Raw genomic sequence first — 23262 nt, 5'->3', positions numbered from 1 at the left:
TAAATTATGTACAATATATGCTTAATATAGAAGGTACAGGAAATTAGAAAAGTAATTTAGTTTGTAAGTAAAATTATACCTATATAATCCTGTTTCTGGTTGGGCTTTCTTTCTTTCTTTCTTTCTTTCTTTCTTTCTTTCTTTCTTTCTTTCTTTCTTTCTTTCTTTCTTTCTTTCTTCTTTCTTCTTTCTTCTTTCTTCTTTCTTCTTTCTTCTTCTTTCTTCTTTCTTCTTTCTTCTTTCTTCTTTCTTCTTTCTTCTTTCTTCTTTCTTCTTTCTTCTTTCTTCTTTCTTCTTTCTTCTTCCTTCTTCCTTCTTTCTTCTTTCTTCCTTCTTTCCTTTCCTTTCCTTTCCTTTCCTTTCCTTTCCTTTCCTTTCCTTTCCTTTCCTTTCCTTTCCTTTCCTTTCTTCCTTTCCTTTCCTTTCCTTTCCTTTCCTTTCCTTTCCTTTCCTTTCCTTTCCTTTCCTTTCCTTTCCTTTCCTTTCCTTTCCTTTCCTTTCCTTTCCTTTCCTTTCCTTTCCTTTCCTTTCCTTTCCTTTCCTTTCCTTTCCTTTCCTTTCCTTTCCTTTCCTTTCCTTTCCTTTCCTTTCCTTTCCTTTCCTTTCCTTTCCTTTCCTTTTCCTTCCTTCCTTCCTTCCTTCCTTCCTTCCTTCCTTCCTTCCTTCCTTCCTTCCTTCCTTCCTTCCTTCCCTTCTTTTTTCTTTCGAGACAGGGTATCTCTGTGTAGCCCTGGCTGTCCTGGAACTCACTTTGTAGACCAGGCTGGCCTGGAACTCAGAAATTCTTGCCTGCCTCTGCCTCCCAAGTGCTGGGATCAAAGGTGTGCACCACCACCACCCAGCCTGTTTTTGTTTTTGTTTTTGTTTTTGTTTTTTGTTTTTTGTTTTTTTGGTAGCAATTTACATTGTGTCTTTTCTCATGAATGCTTTGAAAATGTAGGAGTTCAATGATTATACAACCCTTTATTCAGTAGCTTAATTATTTCATTTGTAGTCTTGTTACCTTTATATGTATAGTCATTGTATTTGGTGATGAACTTCTTAAAGTCATTTTCATTCAAGGATCATATATTTTGAACACCTTTACTAGCTGTAGCTTCTCATCTCTCCAGTTCAATCCATTTTCCAGAAAAGGACAAAATTTCATTCTTTATGACTAACCAAATCTCCAGGATCCTCTGTGTGCCTAGGCTGTCTATCTTGAGGAAGACTGTTTCAGTGCAGTTGCAAGCATGGGACTCCTACCCTGGCATTCTTACCTCTGGATCTTTACTTTCAAAGATATTTGCATTTTTACAACTTAGAGCCTTTGATGTGTGGAGTCCTGCCCCCAGGACAGACCCTGAGGTTTCTCTGTAATTACAGCTACTCTGTCTGTGCTACCCTCCCTCCAACTTTAGATGACCTCCTTCACATCACTATTCTTTCCTCTATATCTTTCTCTTCAGTCTTTCCTGTCTTTTTTCTTTTTATTGATATTATGGATGATTGAATTTTCTGACATTATTTTCTCCTACTTAAGTACTTACCAGGCTTGACAATGCTTAGCTGCAAAGATCAGATTAGATCTTAAATTCAGGATGGTATGGCCACAAACCACATAACATTTTTTATGTTGTTTGATATCCATGTGAAATTGCTAATTTTTTGCCCTTTTGTTGTGTAAAGTTCATACATAGCCATTTGTCTACTCACAAAATTTAAATTGGATTTTATAAAAGTTTGATTATTGTATACAATAGTTATATTTTCCACCTTTTATTCTTCTCAATTTAGCTGTTTGTTTCCCTTATCTTTAACTTTTCTTAGCTGTTGTTTCATACTTTTTTCCTCTGCATTCCTGATATATACGTTTCTACCAATATTGAAACTACCCTCAAATAAAATTTCCTCACAATATTTACTTTTACTTTTTACTTATGTTTTCTTCCTCATATTTTATTATAAAAATAATGTGGCAACATATCAATACCCTCATATAAATGTACAATTCCCCATTAATTTTTTTCCTAAACTTAGTCACACAGACATCCAGCTCTTTGTCAATCCATTAATCCCCCTTACTGGTTGGTTCCTTAAAAGTAAACTGCAAGCACCATTTCTTTTTCCATAATTATTTAACTTGTATATTATTAACTAGAATTTAATATATGTCTCAAGAATTTTAATATAAGAAATGTCTATCATGTAATGGAAAACTTTTAAGCGCATACTTGTTGAGTTTTGACAAATCTATTGTCCTAGCTGGGGTTACCACTGCTATAAGGAAACATCATGACCAAAAGCAAGTTGGGGAGGAAATAATTTATTTGGTCTGCATTTTCATATAAATTTTCATTGAAGAAAGAAGTAAAAACAGGAATGAAACAGGTCAGAAAACAGGAGGCAGGGTCTGATTCAGAGCAATGGAGGGGTGCTGCTTACTAGCTTGCCCCAGTGTCTTATTCAATCTGCTTTCTTATTCAAACCAGGACCACCTGACCAGGCATGGCCCTACCCAGAGTAGCAAGGACACTTCCACACCACATTGACTGCTAATTAAGAAAATGGCCTACAAATTTCCTATAACACAATCCTTTAGAGGAAGTTTCTCAATTTAGGACCCCACTTCTCTAGTAACCCTAACAAGTCAAGTTGTTATAAAACTAGCATGTGTGTCTACCTATGAAACCCAATTACTTACTAAGATATGTTGTCATGATCAATATCTTATAATGCTTTCCCATGGCTTTTCTCATTATCTACTCTCAGCTTCCTCTAGATGAAAGCAACAACCAGATTTTGTTTATACAATGTAGATTTTTGCCTTTCATGAATTTCTTATAAACAGAATCCCACAATGACACTGACTTTGTAAGGTCAGTGTATATGTTCAATATATATACATATATATGTATATATATGTATATATGTATATATACACATATACATACATATATATTGATATATATTTCCTGCACATACATACATATATGTGTACATATATGTATATATATACACATATATATGCATGTGTGTGTGTATATATATATATACACACACATATATATATATATATATATATATATATATATGCTTAAGTGAATGTAAGAAAACAAAACCATGGATTCAAGGTATTAACTATCATTTGTGGATGGCCCTGGGGTGCTTCAATAAATAGCAGTAACCTCATACAATTCTTTTTAAACCCCATTGTTCTTCAGTAGATATGCTCTGTTAACTATCAAGGTTTCACATTCAGTTGAGATGCTTAGCTTTTGCATTTAACTTCATTTCATAAAAATTTATTGGTGTTGGTTTCTGTGTGTTTGTTTTTTAGTTGAATCTGATTTTCTTTTTTATTAGATATTTTCTTTATTTACATTTCAAATATTATCCCCTTGCCTCATTTGCCCTCTGAAAATAACCTATCCCATTCATATTTCCTTGCTTAAATGGATACTGATATCTCTGTTGTAAATTGAGATTGCCAGTGTTTAAGTGATAATTTTCTGATTGTTTGGTGAATAATTTTCAGAAAAATTTATTATATATTCATTAATCTCTGTAGTCTTGTGTATGCATTAATGATAGGATGATAAATTTTTCCCTTATGTTTGAACAAGGTTAGATGGATAAAATCACATATTTGTTCACTAGAGTCTCCAGACTTTTTCCACGAAATTAATTAGAGATGCCAGAGGATGAAGGGCCAGTGTGGCCAATGCTGTATCCAACTAATGGCAGATATTCATGGAAAAGTATGACTAAGGAAGAAGTTATTTCTGTAACTGTGTTGCCTCATCATTGAAGCTGATATAGACGTTGTAGGACAAAATCCACAAGCACCATTCTTGTGAATGTATTTTTGGATACATTTTTTGATTACTTTTTTAAAATTTAATTTTATTTGTAATTCATTTTTTACACTCTACATTCCATTCTCTGTCCCTCCCTATTCACCCTCCTACTGCTTCATATCCCACACCTCCTCCCCACACCCCACCCCACCTGACCTCTAAACTCCCTAAGGTCTCCAGTCTCTTGAGGGTTAGACGCATCATCTCTGAATGAACACAGAGCCAGAAGTCCTCTACTGTATGTATGTTGGGGGCCTTATATCAGCTGGCATATGCTGTCTGTTTGGTGGTCCTGTGTTTGAAAGATCACAGAGGTCCAAATTAATTAAGACTTCCAGTCCTCCTATAGAATCGCCCTTCTCCTTAGCTTCTTTCAGCCTTCTCTAATTCTAATGCTTCTGTCCATTGGTTGGGTGCAAATATATACATCTGACTCTTTCAGTTGCTTGTTGGGCAGTCATGATAGATTCCTTTTTGTGAGTGTTCCATAGCTTCAGTATTAGTGTCAGGCCTTGGGACCTCCTCTTGATCTGTTTTCCACTTTGGTCCTGTCGCTGGACTTTCTTTTCCTCAGGCTCCTCTCCATTTCCATCCCTGTAATTCTTTTTTTTTTAATTTTTATTTTTATTAGGTATTTTCCTCATTTACATTTCCAATGTTATCCCAAAAGTCCCCCATACCCTCCCCCCCGCTCCCCCACCCACCCTCCCACTTTTTGGCCCTGGCATTCCCTTGTATTGGGGCATATAAAGTTTGCAAGTCCAATGGGCCTCTCTTTCCAGTGATAGCCTACTAGGCCACCTTTTGATACATATGCAGCTAGAGTCAAGAGCTCAGGGGTACTGGTTAGTTCATAATGTTGTTCCACCTATAGGGTTGCAGATCCCTTTAGCTCCTTGGGTATTTTCTCTAGCTCCTCCGTTGGGGGCCCTGTGATCCATCCAATAGCTGACTGTGAGCATCCACTTCTGTGTTTGCTACCACATTTTCTGTATCCATTCCTCTGTTGAGGGGCACCTGGGTTCTTTCCAGCTTCTGGCTATTATAAATAAGGCTGCTATGAACATAGTGGAGCATGTGTCCTTCTTACCGGTTGGGACATCTTCTGGATATATGCCCAGGAGAGGTATTGCTGGATCCTCTGGTATTACTATATCCAAGTTTCTGAGGAACCGCCAGACTGATTTCCAGAGTGGTTGTACAAGCTTGCAATCCCACCAACAATGGAGGAGTGTTCCTCTTTCTCCACATCCTTCAGACAGAAACAATTATGGGTCAGAGGTGTGACGAATGGCAACCCCATCCCTCACTTGATGTCCTGTCTTCCTGCTAGAGGTAGGCTCTATAAGTTCCCTCTTCCTACTTTTGGGCATTTCATCAAAGGTCCTATGAGTCCTGGGAGTCTCTCACCTCCCAGGCCTTTTTTGCATTCTGGGGGGTTGCCCCATCCTCCTATTTTCTGAGGTTATCTGTTCTCATTCTTTCTGCTGGCTCTCAGGGCTTCAGTCCTTTTCCCTCACCCAATACAAGATCATGTTCCCTTCTTCCCCTCACTGTCTGCCCCACCCACTTTCCCTCTCAGGTCTCTCCCTCCCTCCCCACTTGTGATTGCTTTCTTCTCTCTCCCAAGTGGGTCTGAGGCATCCTCACTGTCCTCACTTGGGCACTTCAGCTTGTTGAGCCTTTTGAATTCTGTGGGCTGTATCTTGTGTATTCTGTATGAGTTTTTTTCTTTTTCTGTTTCTTTTTCTTTTTCTTTTTCTCTCCTCCTTTTCCTCCGCTTCCTCCTCTTCCTCCTCCTCTTCCTCCTTTTTGGCTAATATCCACTTATTAGTGAGTACATACCATGCATGTCCTTTTGGGTCTGAGTTACCTCACTCAGGATGATATTTTCTAGTTCCATCCATTTGCCTGCAAAAATCAGGATGTTCTCATTCTTAATAGCTGAGTAGTATTCCATTGTGTAAATGAACCACATTTTTTCTGTATCCGTTCTTCTGTTGTGGGACATCTAGGTTGTTTCCAACTTCTGGCTATCACAAATAAGGCCATTATGAACATGGTGAAACACATTCCTCTGTGGCATGGTGGGGCATATTTTGGGTATATTCCCCAGAGTGGTATAGCTGAGTATTCAGGTAGATCTATTTCTAATTTTCCAAGGAACCTCCAGATTGATTTCCAGAGTGGTTGTACAAGTTTCCAATCCCACCAGCAATGGAGGAGTGTTCCTCTTTCTCCACAGACTTCTGGAATGCCAAAAAGAAATCTTTAAATCCTGGACTCAAGTTAATTTTACCTGAGGAAAGATTACAAATGTGCTGAGTAGAGGCTGTACTGGCTGTGTAAAGAAAGTTTTCTTTCCACAGTCCTTCAGTGGGACTTGAGCTGGACACAGGGATGGGTGTTCATGGCTGACCTTAAGGAACTATATCATCCCATGTTTTCCTTCCTGCAGGTATCCTTTTTGGTATTTTGTGTACCTCCATGGCTGTGGTTGCATCCCTCATGGGGAGTGTTGTACAGGTAATGAAAGAGGGAGAAGACATTTGATTTTATAGCAGAATTTTCTGTTATCCTTTCTAATGCCATGCCTATTAGTCTAAGGACCAACATTAATATTTATGGAAAACAGATCTAATTTCAACATACATGAAAATTTCAACCAAAACTACTTTCAGGAGGTGAAAGTGGTAATAGTATGATTTGTCATGGGTTTATTTTCTCAGTTCAGAGAACATGTATTCTCACATTCCTTCCAGTGTCTTATGATTCTTTGTTTTTTCTTTTTCACTGTGATCAGTAGGTTAAAAAAAATCATCTATTTTCAGCTCATTTGTAATTAAGGTGTGGCAGGTTCCAGAGGAGGCAAGACACCCCTAGTGACTGATGGAAATAAATTATTATCTATAGTGAATGAGTTAAGATAGCTGGACTCATCCTTCTGTCCTGAGTATTCTGGCCCAACTGACTTGATTGGCTCAAGTGTGTGCCACACTGTCCACATAGCATGGACGCTGGCAGGCTAGCAATGGAAACCACATCTGAGAAAATAAAAACAATTGTTGTTTTTTTACTCTACCTCTTCACTATTTGCATATAGTAAATCAATATGCAGATTCTCGTTTTCCATATGTAAACCAACAGAAACTCAAGTCCCACATGTCTGCATGATTGAACTGAGTCTACTTTTCTCTTCACAAAACCCATCTTTATAAACATGTCATGTGATTGTAGGTGATGCTGGTAACCATAATTTTCAGTGTTATATATAAAACTAAATAACTTCTCTTAATTAATAATTTTGTTTAGTGTTTCATATATTTAAGTTTGGTATTCAAGTCCTGTGTTACTGTTTTAGTTAGGAATTTACAAAATGTGTCTTGAAAAGTTTCAATCTGTGAACTGTTCTAAGGGAGACAATTTACCACAGTCAGGTCTCATGTGCAACATGCCATACATATGGTATTCTCTTAATACATGTGATGAAACATATCTTAGTGTTCTGAAGGCTGTGAGAAACCCAATGGCTATGAAAGCTGTTTATCTTGCAATGGTGTGCTGGAGGATGTGGGGTGGGATCAGAGGAGAGCAGGAAGGCTTTGTCAGTAATGAGGGCTTCAGAGAGCTTCCTGTGAGACATCTGATTTACACCTCTTTGGTCTTCTAGTTTTTAATCTTCTGCCCATTTCTTATGTCTCATATTCTGATATTCACTACTGGCAGATCTGAATTAGCTAAAGATGTAAATTTTCAGCTGGATTCCTTTCAGAATAGGAAGATAATAAAACTCATGAAGTGATGACAAGATTCATTATGATCAAAATTCAAAAACCTTTAAAGATTCCTGATAGTTAAAATGTTGCCATATAATATTTCCAGACGTTGTTATTGCAACTAAAGCAGATCTTCCCTAGATCTTAAGCATTCTAATATCCAGAAGCCATGCCACAAAAATCAAAACTCCATAGCAGGGGGCAGCATTGACACATACAGTGAGAATAGTGGGCATTTCAGGGTCACCCCAATATGTGGTACACAAACATGGTTTACTTTGGAGTCTACATTAAATCCTCACCAAAAAAATGTTCTGGAAGTGGGTATAAGATGCTCTTCTGACATTTTAAGCAAGGTAAGCATAGCTAAATGCCATGCCATGCCCTGTAAGCAGCTCCAGAGCTAAGAGTACACATTAGTGTATATTGTCCTCTAATTGTAGGAGAAACTCAGAAGGAATGTAGACTTTGAAGTAGACACCAAGGTAGAGTAGCTTTAAGTTTGTCTCTAAATAAAAATACTAAATGACAATAAAAAGGAAGTAAAAATAAAGTTCTGTTCTTTCATAGACTACAGATACACAGGGAACATTTGAATATATATGTATTTAAAATAGAAGCTCTTGGATTGAATTTCTGTTGTTTTTTGCTCTGAGACATAAGGTATTGCAAGTTCTCTCCACATTCAAGAGGAGATAAGTATCTTTAATATTTTATTGAGTCTTCAAATGAAAGCTAGTAATTATCTTCAAAATTAAGCTGCTATATCATGATGAATTAATCCTATCTCCAGCAAAGGAAATACCACAAATAGTAAATAACAAAAGACAGGGGGAAAAACATTTTAATCTCATATGCCCTTTTCTTATCAAAATAATAAAAGAGATTGAATTCTTTGAAAATGAATCAGGAAAAGAAATTACAATAATATATTATAGCTCATATTTCTGGAAAAAGATCATATGTTATGGCTAGAGGAAATGGGAAGATATCTTGTATATTTATATTTTTATATAAGAAAGTGAAAGTTGAATAAATATGTTAATAGCAGAAACTTCATCAAGTCTTAGTATTATGTAGCAGGTTATAGTGAGAATTCAGTCTAATTTTTAAAGATAGGCTCTATCAAAGCCAGTTTCTTCTTCAAATAAAGTAAGGAGGGTATTATGGTGATCTGCCTGTGCTCTTGGTATTTTTATTATCTATCTATCTATTTATCTATCTATCTATCTATCTATCTATCTATCTATCTATCTATCTATCTGTCATCTATCATTTTCCTATCAATTTGTTTTTCATATTTAACTATTCAAGGTAAGATTTCTATGTGCAACTCTGGTTGTCCTGGAACTAGCTCTGTAGAGCAGGCAGGTCTCAAACTCACAGCCTGGTCAAAAAGAGAGTTCCAGTACAGCCATAGAGAGTTGTTACATAGAGGAAACCCTGTCTCAAAAAACACAAACATAAACACAAACAAACAAGCAAACCAAAACCAAACCAAACCTAAAATTTCTTGATTTTTTTAAAAGACTGCTATTGGTTAAAAAAAAAGTAAAAATATTAAGCCATACAAATCCATATCACCTTTGTCCACTCTCTAAATGAAAGTAGACTTGAGCGTCTTTCTAGCAGACACAGTTTCTTTTCTACAAACTTTGTTTACTGTCACTGTCCTGAGTGAGTGTGGGAATTGAATGAGTCATTGTCTAGATGGATGGATCTTCTTGACTGTCTAGGGTGAATCTTCTTGACTGCCTGTCACCTACCCAAGTGGCACATGACAAACAAACTGTTATAAGATCTTGGGAGCATTCTAAAGCTTGGATCCTGATATAAAATCCACATGGTCTTGAACAGATATAGAAAGAGAAGCCCCTTGGTATTGCAAACTTTATATGCCCCAGTACAGGGGAACACCAGGGCCAAGAAGTGGGAGTTGGTGGGCAGGGGAGCAGGGCAGGAGGAGGGTATAGGCGACTTTCGGGATAGCATTTGAAATGTAAATGAAGAAAATATCTAATAAAAAAATGGAAAAAAAAGAATCAACCGTAAACCAGCAAAAAACCCCCAAAACAACAAACAAACAAAAAACTGCTGCAACAAAAGTAGTTTTATACATGTTGTATATGTATGCATCTGTGTACAAGTTCATTAACGTAATTCAATTCATATCTATTTTCCAGTTGTTGGAAGGTCTCAGACACTCTTCATGCTGAAAGAATACTTTCTCAGTTTTGCCACATTGCTATTTTTCTTATATTACTTATGAATTTACATGGACAAAATTATATACAATACAGAAAAGCTGTTTTTACTCATGTTTATACTATAGGTAGTCCATAAATCCTAAGGAAGTTTATTTGGTTCAGTCATTTAAAGAATGAAAGACATGAAAATGCTCTATTCAAAATTTCTTAATATCCAAACAATATATTAATATAATATCCATAAATGTAGAGAGAAATCAAAGGAAGAGTTAAAGGGTGTCTAATGGCCTCCCCAGTGTTCTACAGACATTCTCCATGAACTGAGGTGCAATGGATGGAATGTCAGTGGCTGCACTCCAGATAATTATTATCTAAGTGACGAAAAATTCAAACCAAGTTAAAACAACTGATAGGCCATGCAGGATAGGAAAAATCAGTTACAGGTTATTGAAAGAGTAACTCACTTAACAAATAAACAAAATATTTCTCTGGTGCTGGGAATTAGACCCAGGGCCTTCTGAGTTCTAAGCAAGTGAAATAAAGAAATAAAAAAAAAGCCTATTTGCTATAACAAGATAATGTGGCTCCAATAATTTCAAGTTTATAAAATTGCTATACTCTAAACATACATACATACATAAACATACACATACATATACATTGATGTGCATAAGAATATGAATAGTTTATGTGTATGTAATGGTATGCATATACAGATGCATATCTATCTATCTATCTATCTATCTATCTATCTATCTATCTATCTATCCCATATGATTAATGAATGTAGCTCAACTTTATCCTAGGTTCAAGGAAGGGATGCTGGTGTGAGGGAAGGCTACAAATGCACTGTCGTTGTCAGGCTGATTGGTCTGCTTTGTCCTATAGGCTGCCCTCAGCATCCATGGCATGTGTGGGGGACCGATGCTAGGTTTATTCACTTTGGGACTCGTGTTTCCTTTTGTAAACTGGAAGGTAAGGATTCAATATGTCTCTTCGTAAGTTAAACTAGGCTCTTTTCATTTTCTCTTTCCTCTTCCCTCAACTTGGGAAGGCTGTTTGTTTTTGCTAGAAAACAAACAAACAACTTTACAAACAAATAAAGTGCCTGAAATTCATGTCACTTGCATTGTATTTTACAAACATATACATATACAGAGTTATAGAATTAAATAGGATATAGGTCCTACTAGATCAGACTATACTGAAACCTGCTTAGAGCAAAAGACAGATTAGGGAAGAGGTGGCCTTGAAAGGTCTTATGCCAAATGATTAATACATAGAAATGACAAGTCAAAGATATTCTCACATCTAGCTCTTCTGCTGCATGTTTTTAAATAAATATAAGTAGAGTGTTTTTCAGGTATAGGCCAGATAAGAACCTTTTAAGAACAAAGTTTGGAGCTGTGATGAAAGGATGGACCATCTAGGGACTGCCCTATCCAGGGATCCATCCCATAATCAGCTTCCAAACACTGACACCATTGCATACACTAGCAAGATTTTGCTGAAAGGACCCAGATATAGCTCTCTCTTGTGAGAATATGCCGGGGCCTAGCAAACACAGAAGTGGATGCTCACAGTCAGCTATTGATTGGATGGATCACAGGGCCCCCAATGGAGGAGCTAGAGAAAGTACCCAAGGAGCTAAAGGGAATTGCAACCCTATAGGTGGAACAACATTATGAACTAACCAGTACCCCTGAGCTCTTGACTCTAGCTGCATATGTATCAAAAGATGGCCTAGTCAGGCATCACTGGAAAGAGAGGTCCATTGGACTTACAAACTTTATATGCCCCAGTACAGGGGAATGCCAGGGCCAAAAAGTGGGAGTGGGTGGGTAGGGGAGTGGAGGGGAAGGTATGGGGGACTTTTGGTATAGCATTGGAAATGTAAATGAGGAAAATACCTAATAAAAATATTTTAAAAAGAACCTTTTAAGAAAAGTAACATAGCACCATTCACATCCATTTTGAATATAACTTTCTCTAATTGATCAGTCACTTGTATGTCATCCTCTACATACTTTCATGCACAATCAGAGAGACTCCAGAAAGCCTGCTTGTATTTATGTATAAATTATGAGTTTGAAGACCCATCTGGTTGTAAGCATATAGCTATCTGATTTTGGTTGATACTGTTCTAGCAAGATTCTAGATAGTTTTGTAGAATTAGGTAGTGAACTTGGATATATAGTGAACATTTGGACATTTGTAAAACTTCTTCTGCAGTATTTAGAACACTACGAAAATTGCTTCTGTGGTATTTGGGTTTATTAAAATGTTTATATCATAGGTTATAATTTGTGATACTATCTAGTTACTAAATCCATACATTTAAAAGACATATTCAGTAACATATGTTTTTGCTAGAATATACACAGTTAGAAAAACAATAGCCATGCTCATGTGGACATAGGAAAGAACACAGGCCTTGCTCTAGACAAAGAAATATAAGCAACTAAGGAATAGTGCAAAGGGGAAAAATAGTCTTCCCCAGGGAAGAGCATATGAATTGGTTATCCAGTATCAAATAGTCAACTGTTAAAATGTATACACAAAAGTAACATTATACATGCTGATTAAGTTATGTTTAAAATACACACACACATATACATACATACACATATACATACATACATATATACACACACATACATGCAATAGCAATTAATAAAATAGGCCATCAATTGGAAATAGATCAAGGAAAGAGATATGGGAGAGTTCAGAGGAAAGGGAAAAGAGAATGATATAATTATATTATAATCTCAAAAATAAGTGAAGTAGTGAATTAGAGATTATCTTTGCTGGTATGCCCTAGTTTTTCTAATTAGTCAGAAAAAGAATGTTGTTCTATATACAAAGGATAGTGAATACTATGAACTTGTGCCATCTCTTCTCTTGTTCACTGACCTTAACTACTAAGGGACTACCAGAGACAGCTGCAGTTTCTGCCTCAACATGGCTGTCTGGGTGGCTACCCAAGTTGACTTGCCAGCATTTCTTACTATTAGGTCATTTTTTACTATTAGGTTGAGTTCAGGAAATTTGATCTCAACAAACAAAGCTACATTACTGGCTTCCTGTCTGTGGGTATGACCTGCAATCTAAGAATGTTTAGACATTTGTAAGTAGGAGGAAACTAAAAGTGATTATATTTAACAACACATTAATATCAAATTTTAATGTCCATCAATAAAGTCTGACTGAACCACAACCAAACTCTTGTGTTTGGTATTGTCCATGATTCATTTGGTACAAGGGCAAAGATGAATAGCTGTGACATACTTCACAGATCATAAAGCCTAAAACATGGCTGTTTACAGAAGTTTGCAGACCTCTTGTCCAGGCCAAAAGTACAAGTATTCATTTACACATGTTGATTTTATTTCACCAAACAATAATGGAGAAAGCATCCTGAGTCCTTACAAAAGACTCCCTTTTGTGCATAAAGAAACTCAACAAGCTGTTTTCTTCCACAAAAGTCTCAGCTATATAGTGGCAAAGAATGAGTGGGTGGGTGGGGGAGCACTCTCATAGAAGCAGTGGAGGAGGGATGGGATAGGGAGTTTCTAGAGGGAAAACTGGGAAAGGGGATAACATTTGAAATGAAATATCCAATAAAAAAAGAAGCATCTAATGTCCCTTTTCCAGCAATCCTAGTGTTTGTTAGATTTGTTCTGCTTCCTTGCCAGATAAATTGTCCATCAAATTTCCACTGCTTATTAAGAAGCATAAACTTTAAATGTCTGGAATAATAAAAATACACTTTTTATTATAATAATAAAAATACACTTTTATTATAATAATAAAAATAAACTCGAGTTTAGAATCAATTAATTGATTAATTAAGCAAACAAACCCAAAACTAGAGCATCAGGAGACTTTTCTAACTTGTGAAATGACGTCACAGCCAGACTTTCTGTACAGTATCTCTTGATAAAATTTGACTACGATGTCTCAAGTTTTTAATAGCTTCTGAAATTCTTCTATTGAACATGAAGGCTTCAATAGTAACAGGAGGAACAAACAGGTGGCAGAAAAAAATTCACTTAAGGAACAACTTATTCTTACTTAAAATAACTTTATTAGCTGGTAGGGAGTTATGATTTAGTGGTAGAAATTTGGTCTAGCATGCATAAGAGCCTAGAATCCACACTCAGTACAGAGACTAAGTAAATGAATAAGTAAATAAATCTGCTTTCTGAGGCTTTGAATGAAGGCAGTTTGAGCTGTTTTAAATGCCTGTGACCAAGATATAAGGTGGACAGCTTGGATCTCCATTGTACATAACACCTTTTATCACTATCCATACAAGAAAAAGCAATAACACTTGATATCAATATTGCAAGGAAAGTCTTCATCTACTTCCTCATTATCTTGTTTTTTTTTTTTTTTTTTTTCTCCATCAAGGGTGCTCTAGGAGGACTTCTTACTGGAATCACGTTGTCATTCTGGGTGGCCATTGGATCTTTCATTTACCCTGCACCAGAATCTAAGACATTACCTTTACCTCTATCAACAGACCATTGTGTCGAACTAAATATAACAACAACAGTAGCTCCACAGATTTCCAGCAGGTATGAATGCTGTGTTTAAAGATATCATACTAAGTCTATATCATACTAGTCTTACTGCTAGGTTGAAACTAGGAAATATTGACTTAGTAAAAATAAAGGCCCATAGCTATCATAGCTATCTTCCTGTTTGGAGGTATGACCTGCAATCTAAGAACATTAGATTACATACTGCTAATTATACTCTACAATCTAAGAATGTAATGTTAGATATCTAATAGTGCAAAATTATACAGAGTTCTGAAGATGGCTATTCCTCTGCATTCAGATAAACAAGAGTAAAAGTAATATATCGGAGGACTGAAGAAGAGATGGGGGTGATGATCCTACTGCAAAGTATCTGAAGGCTGTGCTCTCTCTCTCTATCTATAATCCAATGCTTCTATCACATGAAAGCTCTGACACATCCCTTTGGAGACTTTCCACTAGCTCATACACATAGACAAATGTCTGTCACAATTTTTCAGTAAATCTGGGGTTAATGAAAAATTGAAAGGTAATAATTGACAAAGAATGGAACATCTGTACCTCATTGCAAAATCTCTCTCTCTGTCTGTCTCTCTTTCTTTCTCAGTCTCTGTCTGTCTCTCTGTCTCTTTCTCCTTCTCCACTCTCCCTCTCTCTTTATATATACATGTACATGCACATACATATCTATAATTTTAAATCAGGGATGATATGAATTGTGTATAATGAAAAGTCAATGAAGCTCATAATTAATTTTATTAAAGAATTAAATAGTAAAATATGAAACATTGGGATTTTAAGAGATGCTAGAATGTAAAGGGAACAGTGAGTGCCCCTGAAGTGATGAGTCCTTATTTCTGAACAATGAACACAGTTGGTGACATGTGCTGCTTTTCTCAACAGACCTGTCCTAGCTGACACGTGGTACTCACTCTCCTACCTTTACTTCAGTGCTGTGGGCTGCCTGGGATGTATAGCTGCTGGAATAATCATCAGCTTCCTCACAGGTAGGTTGGCTGGATTCCCCTCTTAGAGGCGTATTTTATGCCATTGTCAAACTGGCAGCCTCACGCATTTTCTTTTGAGGGCACCAAGTGCTTGGTCCTGCTGCAACTAGATGCCCCAGGGTGGGGTAGTTCCCAAACTGGGCTTCCCTTCTTGAATGGAAAGGGGATGAGGTAATGGGTGGAGGAAGACTCAGTGCTAAGTAATACTATTTTACATTTTAATACTATTTTACATTCAGGATTTCATTATAGGTCTTTGAGGCTTGTACACTGAGCATGGGATCCACGAAGAGGAAAAGAAGGGGTTGGATGATAAGCTATGCTTTATTCTGTTCTCACAGGGTTACTGCCTTGACACAACATTGCTTTTGTTCAGAGGAAGGAGAACCAAGGTTGCAATAAAAGTAGTGATATTGCTGTCTGGAGGTATATATTAGCAGTTAAAAACACTGGCTGCTTTTCTAGAGGATCAGATTCAACTCCCAGCACCGCATTGTAGCTCACAATTGTCTATAATTTCAGTTCCAGGGAGTCTGAGGTCCTTTTCTGGCCTCTGTGGGCAATGCAGGTTCATGATTCACAGACATTAATACAGACTAAATATCAATGCACAGAAAATAAAGACAAGTAAATAAATAAAAGCATAGTAATGTTTCCTCTTCAAATCTTGCTCTGTTACTTTATAAAACTCAGTTATTTGAAAAGTTTTTTTACATATCATAGTCACAGACTGAAATATTCTACTTTCATTAAGCTTGATCTTCAAGGTTTTGTTTATAAAGAATGTTATAAACCTCAGAATAAGGAAAACTACGAAGATCCCAAGCTGAGTTACATTTTCATTCTTAACCTTCCTGTTTGTAAAATTGAGCATCTGTCCTAACTTCAGGATCTACTACCTGCCTTCCAACCTCTTAGTTTTTGATTTTAGGAAAACAAACAACCAAACCAAAAATGAAAGAAAACAAAACACCCAGAAGCTAATTAATATGAAACAAAGAACTCTTTAGAAGGGTTCTAGCCTGCCCTAGTATGGCAAACATGGCACAAGCAGATTTTGGCTTGTTCCCCCTTTTCCTTTCTTTTGCTAAAAGCCAATAGATTATATTCCTAAAGCTAGCCCTCAGGTTTTATTCCCTTATTTGGATACTGACTCATTTCTGAGACAAAACACCAATGTCCAACAATTAAAATTTATTATCTGGCTAACATATCCAATCAGAACTTACCCACTCATCCTCGCACAGACTCCCTGTTTTGTTTTTTGTTTGTTTGTTTTGTTTTATCTCACTTCTGCAAACAAAGAAACTGATTCAGAGGCGTTCTCTGATCCCTTTCTTCCCCCTCTGGGGTAATAAATCTCCTTTGTGCTGAAAATTTTGTTAGGAAACTTTAGGCCTTGGTCTGTATTATATAAATTATTTTTACAGTGTTTGATATTTAGTTGTCTATTTAAAGATATCACCTTCCTCAATTTAAAAACATTTGATCCAGAACCACACTGATATTCATCATTACAGGCATCTGCTTTTGCACATCACCCTTTATCCCTACCAATCTCTCTCTCTCTCTCTCTCTCTCTCTCTCTCTCTCTCTCTCTCTCTCTCTCTCTCTCTCTCACACTCACCTACCTCATTAAGAAAAATGATCCTACCATCTTTAAGGTCACAGATGGTTACTTCCTTGATGCATTATTTGCTAATCAGTATAAAGTTCCATGCTAACAATACATGCTTGAAATGTGCCTAGTCTGTAGAAAGCACTGACCAACAAATACCAATTTAATTAGAACTCTATTTTAAAAACATCTTTTGACAGAATAATGTAATACTGTGGAACATAGTATTTGAACCTCAAAATATTGGACAGGCACAAAATGGTACTTAGAAATAGGAACGGGCCATAGAAGGAATCTGATCAATGTGTTTAACTCTTGCTACACTGCTTCCTTCAGAAACCTTTAGATGGATTGGCACTCATACACACCAGCACTTTGCAGGATGTGGTGTTTACACTAGTCTTATTGGTTGGAAAATTTACAAAGATTCTAGGAGGATGACCTCATCAGCCTTTACATCTTAGTGTAAATGTCATTCTGACTTGGTCCATAGTAGGACATAAAGGGCCAGGACACTAATCAGGTATGCTTTGAGGGTCAGAAAGAAAGTGTAAGGGGAGTCAAGATTGGCTGGTAGAATCATGGAGGACTGGCTAAGATATTGATGTTGTAATGGAAGAAAAAGAAACAGTGAGAATGATCCTTCTAATTTTACAAAGACTGACCTAGATGATCCTGGAAATATATGACTTAGATAAAATTTAAGAAACATACTTCCTGTTATTTCTTCAGTTGGCCTGCAAAATTTACTAGTAGAGGAACATTTTCCAAATAAATATGTTATCACAATCTAACTTTATAGTCCTGAACTTTCTCGACCTGACAGTTTGTAAATTTATAACTGCTAGCTCTCACCTCTTTCTGCAGTCTTCCCAGTTCTATGGATTCACTTCTCAAGCTTGTTTTCAAGCTGGTCAAAAGTAACAGCCTTCAAGTCAATACTGCCTGTAGTGAAACGGGAGACCTGGAACACTGAAGCCATTTAACACATCTCCTTTTTCTTAATAGGCAAGCAAAGAGGCAAAGACATTGATCCACTTTTAATAAGACCAGTTTGCAATTTATTTTGCTTTTGGTCTAAGAAATACAAAACTCTGTGTTGGTGTGGAGTTCAGCATGACCGGGAAACAGAGCAGGTGAGCAGATGAATGAGCTTCTTAAACCAGGTGTTGATTTCCCCAGTACGCCCTTTGCCCCACACCCTACACCCTACCCCCATGCCCTGCCAGAGAAGTTGATCTGGGAGAGAACAGAGGAGTATGTGTGGGGAATGGGAAAGAGTGGAGGGAGCAGAAACTGCCTCCAGGATGTAATATATGAGTGAAGAATACATTTAAAAAGAGAGATTAAAAATCAACAACAAACAAGCAAACAACAAACAGCTGTTGGCTTATTAAGTTCTCAACCTAACTTGAGTTTAATCTTCTTAACCTTCCTAATGTTGAGACCCTTTAATATTATTCCTCATGTTGTGGTGACACCCCTACCATAAAATTCTTTTCAAACATCATAACTCTAGTTTTGCTATTGTTATGAATTGTAATGTACATATTTGTATTTTCCAATGGTCTTAGGTGATAATCTTAAATAAGAAGGAGTGTCACCCCTGGGGAATGCCCTTCTGCCCCTTTGCAACATCTGCTACTGAAAGGGCTATGAGAATAGAAAATAGTAAATGTCAGAGCTTGAAAGGATCAAGCCTCTGACCTTTGATCCCCACAGCTGATGGTCTTGAAGTGTATGGGTTGATGGGCAAATGCTCCTCATGGCTGGATTGTTGATATTGTAAGTGGGCAGTTCCCCAAGTCTATTTTGCCCCTGAGAGGTGAGTTTCAGTAAAAAAAAAAAAATCAAAAAACGTTTTAGAACAGAACAAAATACAAGACCCAGTCAAACAGGTCCCATGAGTTCATGAGTTTGAGAGTCAGACAGCTGAGGGTCTAACCCTGGTGTCAAGTCTTATTTTCCCTTTGTTTAGCCTTTGCTATTTGAGAGCTAAAGATGATTATACAGAATGACATAGACACAATTTTCTAATTCTCTACCATATTACATTAGTTATTTTTTGCCTGTTATCGCTTACCAAAATTCCTGGCAGAAAGTCTCAAAGGAGGAGTTGTGGGTTTTTATTGTTGCTTGTTGTGTTTTGGTTTGGATTTGGCTTGCAGTTTCAAATGGTTCATCCATGATTTCCTAATCCCGTGCACTTGGACAGATTAACAGATTAGTTCGAGCATGAGAAGGAGAAGACTGTTGAAATCCTGGTGGTGATGAAACAGAAGGAAAGTGAATGCTTGTAGAGGTCAGAGCAAGATATAGCCCCAAGGAAAAGCCATGAGTGATCTAGATGGGCTCCACTTCTTAAAGAGTCACAATCCACCCAACAGCATCATCAGCTGATGTGAAACTGAGAGCAGCACTTCACATTCAAACCATATCTTGTGTAAATAGTGGAAAGTTACAGTCAAAGAAACATCAACTATGCCTAATTTCCTTAGGCCCTTTTACCCAAGAAGTACATTTCTGTTTGACAAACTAGAGACCCATAAGACTTGCCTTCTTCTTGCCAGTCAAAAATCATGATGCTCAGCTTGAGCTCTAAGTGAATTGCACTGACTGACAATGGAGAGCAAGATGAGGAACAGCAGAAGAGCTAGGCAATAACAACCCTCTTCAAGAGGAGGCAGGGCATGCTTTTATATGTTCTGAGCTCCAATGTTAGAATTATGAAAGAATTGTGAGGATGTTTTGGGAAGTAGAAATGAATACAAATCTATCTTGGTCACCCTTCATAAAAGAGCAGTAGTTATACACTGTCCCTTAAGTTGGTTTTAAACATGTCAAGACTGGTTTTTAATAAATGTCTTTCCTCATTCCTCAGGATTACCCTGACAGTGGCAGTGCCTGGAAACAAGGGGTTGAATCTGGCCTACAGAATGGACTCAAGCAAGACACCTTGGCTCAGATTCCAGGCTACAACCCCAAAGAAAAAAGCTACAGCAACAGAGTGCCAGTGAAGACCACTTATTTCTAGGAGAATACATGAGACAGATATCTTTACACACATGCATGCATGCACTTCATGTCACTTCCTGCTGTAGCCTTGTGTACAGATTCTTGTCAGAAAAGAGGAATGTCCAATACCTATTTATACTTATTTATAGAAGTGATATGACTCAGGATGTTCTTTGGGAAGACCAAATTCAGGTAAGAAAAATCAGCTAAGTCCTGAAGTGCTTAGTGCTACATGACTCAACAGGACTGACTTTGATTGTGATGAAAGGAGTTAAAGTTTCCTTGATTCTTGTCAAATTAGAACTCTGGGTTTATTGTCTATTTATTTGTAGGCTTTTGTTTTGTTTTGGTGCTGAGAATTAAGCACAGGTCCTTGCTCTTGCAAAATATCTGCCTGACCACTTACCCTAGTCTACCTTTTAAAGTTTTAACCATCAGAACATCGTGGTGAGTTAGAGGACAAACATAAATGGGAATCTGCAGCTTCAATGCTGCTCTGACAAGGCTGATAAAATAGGAATGACATCATCTCAAAGCTCACATCTCACATGTATGTCGACACATAGACAGAACCATGCCCACCTTGTGGCCACAGCTAGAACACTTTACTTCTCTGAGTATCCTCCCAGTGCCTCTGTTATGCATTCCATTAGTCATTTATGCTGAGCTATTATGACCACACTTTAAGGGCAATTGTACTAAGTACAAGGGGAGAAAAATTAGTCTTCACAGTGGGAGCCATCACATATAAATATGCTATTCACTTTGTATTGTTGAAGCAGTGTTTCTTAATTTCTGTCATTTAAAAATGATAAACTGGAGCTGGACACATGGCTCAGCAGTTAAGAGAACTTGTTACTCTTCCCAAGGACCTGTGTTCAATTCCCAGCACCTAAGTTGAGTAGCTTATAACTGCCCATAACTGTAGCTCTCAAGGTAATCTGATATCTTTTTGTGACCTTCATTGACATTCACATTCCTGTGCACATACTTACACATAGATGCATACACATAATAAATAATTAAAACATTTTAAGTGGAAAAAGTCAATGCATATCCAGAAGTTAAGAATCTAATGTACAAAGTTTAATAAAGGGGAAGTCGGGAAGTCATTCTTTATTGAAAGCTGTGAGGTCAGATAGTATATTTTAAACGAACCCTGAAAGAACATACCGTTTACAGCAGAGATCATTAGCCATAGAGTCTTACAAATTATCCAAAGAACTCATCCAGGTTACATGTGCAAGCTTAAGTCACGCCCTCAGATTCAAGCACTATATTAGTTTTAGTCTGGAAAAGAACTTCAAAGTTCTGGAGCAGATCTCATCCAAACTGCTTTATGTAGAAGCAGAAGGAAATTTGAAAAAAAAAAAACAAAACATATTGTACTATAGGCAGCTGGCACCTAAAAGATGGCGCCGGTCTCCGCATCGGTCGCTGCCAATACCTCTGCACAGGCGCTAGCCCGAATCTGGTGCCAACCTCTCCAAAGCGGGTGCATGCAAATTAAGGTGCCACAGACTGACCAATCCGAGGAGGACACATAGCCCTCCCCAGTGCTGGGGTGTATATAAGGAGTCCTCCCTGGGTTCCCCGGGTTCCCATAGCATCGAGTCGTTCCTGGAATAAAGCTGTTGGGAAGAATCTGACCGTGTTGAGTTTTTTCTTGCCAGACCAGGTGGGCACAACATTGTACAGGTCTGGGAACTGTATTAATAGTGTGGTGAAGTGGAAGAAAACTACGAAGTGTACAGTCAATTGGCTCAGCAAGTACCAACATCTTCCCTTCCATTCCTTACTCTCAAAATGGCAGCTCAGGATGGTGTTACAGGGCCACGTTCAGTGTAAATGGATTAAATATGGGCCTGTTTTGCCATAGAGTGTCCGGAGACTTCTCAATACATTGTTGTGTGAGTGGGGAGATTCTAGACGTGGAAACTAGCCTTTGTGCCTTTTGTGCATGATTGCAGACTCTGGTGAGGATAAGAATGTCTATTTCACTAAACCCATTTAGATGATTGACATTTGTCATTTTTTGGACCAAAAAATGTGTAGTTTCTTGGTTGATAGAAGGTATCTGAATCAAATGGCTTAGACTCAAACATGAGTTCTAACAGAAACTATCTGGTTGTTTGGAGGAAAGACTTTCAAAAGTATTAGTTTATTTTCCAATTAAAAGGAATAGAAACTATTTTTATTTAATGGAATTATTGTGAGAACTTAACCCAGTGACTGGCCAGTTGCCATTGTGTAGTGCATGAAAAACTGGTGTTCATTTTGACTAAAATTGTTTCACCGTTTCTCTTTGATGGCATTGACTTCGAACATGTTTTACCAGGGTGCTGTGAAAAAAAATAGAACTGATAAGATAAATATAGTTACAAGTCAAAAACAATGTCCTGAATTCCCACACCCTGCATTTTATGTTAGAGTATCCATAGAACATCATTAAAAGGTCCTACATTTTCCAAAATGGGATGGATCTTATCATATCCACAAGTTCATGACTGGAAGCAACATGCTCTATTGTGGTTCATTAAGCCTTACATTGGTAAATTCTAGCCTTAAGAAAACATCCCAAACTACGTTAGTAACTCAGTACTCAGAAGCAAGGGTGAATCTTAAAAGAGTCAGGGCCACAGGGTTTACTTTTGTGTAATTTAAACAGTATTTTCTGAGAAATTTTACTATCTTGTGACTACAGTGTTTCAACAAGAATAGCAAAGCCCACAAGCTGTGATGCTTTCACACAGTATTTAAAAACAAGTATGAGCAGAATGTTTTATAACTTTTTCAGTACATCAGAAAATACAAAACATGTCATGCAAAGTCTGAGCTTTCCCTTATCTGTTTTCTTAGTAATAAGTTCAGATTTTTTTTTCAGGATAGTTAAGAAAAAATTCAGAATTTGTATAGTGTCTGTTTGTATATTTACAGAGTCCATGTATTTCAAAATCAGTTGTAGCTTTCGATTAATAGATCACTGCTGGGTTATTTCTATTTATAGTTCTTGGAAAGATTAATGCTACAATTTCATACTACTGAGGAAGTCAATAAAAATTCGCAAACATGTAAATGACAAACACTCAAAGGTGATCTTTTCCAATACATTATTTTTGGGGGTTTGATGTATCAGAAGTCTTCAAAATAGATTTACACTCATTTATATATAGCTACTTAATAGAAATATAACTGTTTGGTTACAGACCCAGGGACAAGGGACTGAATAAAGTGCATATTTTACACACCAAAGCAG

At 37.2% G+C, this 23262-nt stretch overlaps 1 protein-coding gene across 2 annotated transcripts in view; it reads left to right on the top strand.

Annotated features, from left to right (window-relative positions):
* The window catches only part of Slc5a12 (solute carrier family 5 member 12), a 61759-nt gene extending 38573 nt beyond the window's left edge, over window positions 1-23186 (top strand). Inside the window, exons 10-15 of one of the 2 annotated variants that reach the window (XM_029474257.2) lie at window positions 6298-6365; window positions 10711-10797; window positions 14236-14402; window positions 15270-15373; window positions 18000-18127; window positions 19873-23186. In XM_029474257.2, coding sequence (XP_029330117.1) covers window positions 6298-6365; window positions 10711-10797; window positions 14236-14402; window positions 15270-15373; window positions 18000-18127; window positions 19873-20025 — 707 coding nt within the window. In that variant the 3' untranslated portion in view covers window positions 20026-23186. The remainder of the gene's footprint in view (window positions 1-6297; window positions 6366-10710; window positions 10798-14235; window positions 14403-15269; window positions 15374-17999; window positions 18128-19872) is intronic. The other variant, XM_021155925.3, reaches the window with a different exon arrangement.
* Window positions 23187-23262: the final 76 nt, after the last annotated feature.

This window comes from Mus caroli, unplaced genomic scaffold (assembly GCF_978045245.1).
Source record: "Mus caroli unplaced genomic scaffold, Mus_caroli_1 scaffold_2, whole genome shotgun sequence".
NCBI lineage: Eukaryota > Metazoa > Chordata > Mammalia > Rodentia > Muridae > Mus > Mus caroli.
The sequence above is the reverse complement of the archived record's forward strand: the minus strand, read 5'-3'. Positions and strand labels throughout refer to the sequence as shown.